The 2,748-nt window shown below is 53.6% G+C and overlaps 1 protein-coding gene across 1 annotated transcript; it reads right to left on the bottom strand.

Annotated features, from left to right (window-relative positions):
- Positions 1-596: 596 nt before the first annotated feature.
- On the bottom strand, positions 597-2,260 carry LOC123040786 (annexin D3). Its single transcript, XM_044463543.1, has 3 exons — positions 1,967-2,260; positions 1,708-1,874; positions 597-1,606 (listed from the first exon to the last, which is right to left on the bottom strand). Exons 1-3 carry the CDS (start codon positions 2,040-2,042, stop codon positions 866-868), a joined length of 984 nt encoding a protein of 327 aa, XP_044319478.1. The 5' UTR covers positions 2,043-2,260; the 3' UTR covers positions 597-865.
- Between the last annotated feature and the right edge of the window lie 488 nt (positions 2,261-2,748).

The following is a 2,748-nucleotide window of genomic DNA, read 5'->3' as shown; positions in this document are numbered from 1 at the left end:
TCCTTTGCGACATGAAGACCAAGGACACGCAACACATACTTGTTGGTTGCTCCTTTTCTCTCAAGTGTGGCACGAGATCCTTTCTTGGTGTCGCACCAATGCTAACATTCCTAGCCCGGAGCTATCTTTTCCAGGATTGGTGTGTGTTATCGTGTGACCATGCTCCCACTACCTTGCGTAAGGGGCTCTCCTCTCTCACCATACTGACTGTTGGTGGCTTTGGAAGCATAGTGACGGACGCATCTTCGATGGTTTGTGGCCCTCCACTATATATACAGCTTCTCCAAGCCATTCAACACGAGGCTAGGCTTTGGGCTAGAGCTGGAGCTAGAGGACTCAACCTTCTATTATCAGAGTCGTAGTTTGTGTGATGTAGGGTTGAGCATCCCTTCTACTTCTGTTCTCCTCCTGCACTCATCACCGCGCCGGCTTGTGTACGTGGGTTTGCGAGTTTTGTCTTGTAATTATTTCACACTCTCCCTATGAGTACAATGATACGCAATCTTGCGTATTCACGAAAAAAGTAACTTAAAAAATATGAATTTGGTAGGCTACAAAAATGTATGTACCGGACTCAAAACAATATTTAGTGTCAGTTTAAATATTTCAAAAAACACTTTGAAAAAGGTTACACAAGTGCTAGGAAAAGAATGAAGATGTAGAAACAACATGCATTCATCATGACAAAAGAAACATAAAATGTAAAAAATACTACTCCCTCTGTCTCATAATATAAGATATTTTTTGACTTGTCATAAAACGTTCTTACATCATGTGACGGAGGGAGTAGCGACGACGGAGGACTGGTCATTGTGTTTTCTGCGCATCCCACAACCATCGACTGCATCATTCCAGGTTTACCGCTTCACTCTTCCTCGCAGCCAACCAAGGCCAGCAGGATGTCTTTGTAGCCGAAAGAGGTGTCGTCGACGACGTCGCAGGTCACGGTGGTCTTGAACCTGGCCCTGTACTCCTCCTTGATCTGCTTCATGTCGATCTCCGCCCGCGACACGACCACCCTCGTCAGCATGTCCTCGTAGGTCCCCAGCCCCACCACCGACTCCCTGATCATCTCCGCGAAGTGCTTCTCCGGCGAGGTCAGGCACCAGACTGCGCTCTTCAGCGTCCTGGCGAACTGGCTGCTGCAGCGGCTGTCGATGTCCTCGACGATGTCCGTGCCGTGATCCTCCCTGTACCGCCGGAGCGTGGCCCTGAGCTGGGGCTTGCTCCGGGTGCCGAGGATCTGCACCACCTCGTCGTGGTGCGGCTGCTTCTTCCGGACGGCCTCCGAGAGCTGCGACGCCTCCAGCTTCGCCACGTCCGCGTCGACGCGGTCACCGCCGTAGCGGTAGGAGCTCACGAGGCTCACCAGCATCTTCCTGAGCGGCTGCTGGAGCGCGGCGCAGGACGCGAGGTCCTCCTCGACGGAGCAGCCGAAGAGGGAGCGGTAGGCACGCCGGACGGCCACGAGGTGGTCGGGGTCGGACGCGCACGAGACCTCCACCAGCACGGCGAGGTGGTCGCCGTCCCCTCGCCGCCTCAGCGCGCCGTGCACCAGGTTCGCGTCCCGCTCCGCCGGGTCCATCGTCCACAGGATGATCGCCTTCTGAGGAAACAAGAGAGTCGAGCGAGCGACGCCGTCAGAGAAACGAAACGCGTCGCAGTTTTCGAAGTTCACCGGAGAGATGCGTGCATGCGCTGCCGTACCCAGAAGTCGACGGTGACGGGGCAGTACTGGCGGGAGAGCCGCTGGCGGAAGGAGTTGAGGAGCGGCTCGCGGAAGAGGAAGGCGTAGGCGCGGCGGATCGCCGACCGCTGCGCCGCCGTCCTCCCCGCCAGTATGCGCACCAGGGCCTCCTTGTCCGCCCGCCATCCTGCACACACACCGAGCTCACCATGTCAGCTAGCTGCAAGCGAGCAATGCAGCAGCAAGAAGAGACCGGAACCCGGCAAGCAGGAGCGTTGCCTTGGAGCGCCTTCCTGATGCCCTCGGCGTCGTCGGAGGGTGACGGCACGGGGCTGGGGACGACGATGGCGGACATGATCGGCGACGGAAATGCGCGGCAGCGGGCCACGGAAGGTCGATCGATCGTCTTCGAGCCGCTGCAGTGGCCACGGACGAATTAACTACGAGGAATTATATAGGGTGGGACGAATTATAAAGAGCTGGAATAAAGTGGATTAATACAGAAATCGCAAAGTATTCTCCAGTAACGTTATGGGCTTCAGTTGTCGTCACTCCTCACAGGGATGTGAACTTGCTTATGCGTTAAGCTTTGAGACGAAACTGCGTTGGAGAACTCGTTCGCAACACCAGCAGATCTACAACGTGATCTTCGATTTATTGTTTTGCCAATTGCACGCTTTAACAAAGTTCCATTATCGTCCTGCAAAAAGAAGTTCCACAAAAAGGTTCTTCCTTCTGCATTTCTTTTCTTTTCTTCCCCTGCCCGAGTAAAGCACTACCATACAGAGCACGATTGCCACGATATGCAAAAATAAAATTGTGCAAACCTGTAACTCTCTCCCACCCATATTAATTATCGCTGATTTAGTACGACTTTATGCCGAACTTATACTAAATCAGGGAAGAGGCTAAAACGCCGGGTTTCTGCAAACCTACCAGTATTTTCTAAGCCAAGATATCATCAATCACACTAGCCACTAGAAGCACGGATCGCTATCTCTAAATCGGATGGATGGCCCTAGCCTCCCGGGTCGCATCGGGCCGTTAAACATGAGATATAT

Source organism: Triticum aestivum, chromosome 2B, assembly GCF_018294505.1.
Source record: "Triticum aestivum cultivar Chinese Spring chromosome 2B, IWGSC CS RefSeq v2.1, whole genome shotgun sequence".
In the NCBI taxonomy this organism is placed as follows: domain Eukaryota; kingdom Viridiplantae; phylum Streptophyta; class Magnoliopsida; order Poales; family Poaceae; genus Triticum; species Triticum aestivum.
The sequence above is the reverse complement of the archived record's forward strand: the minus strand, read 5'-3'. Positions and strand labels throughout refer to the sequence as shown.

Bases quoted from the DNA above. Each gene is read 5' to 3' on its own strand.
- LOC123040786 (XM_044463543.1), bottom strand. From the start codon at position 2,042: ATGTCCGCCATCGTCGTCCCCAGCCCCGTGCCGTCACCCTCCGACGAC. The intron at 1,875-1,966 runs GCAACGCTCCTG...GTGTGTGTGCAG, and splicing joins CATCAGGAAGGCGCTCCAAG to GATGGCGGGCGGACAAGGAG. The intron at 1,607-1,707 runs GTACGGCAGCGC...TTGTTTCCTCAG, and splicing joins CCGTCACCGTCGACTTCTGG to AAGGCGATCATCCTGTGGAC.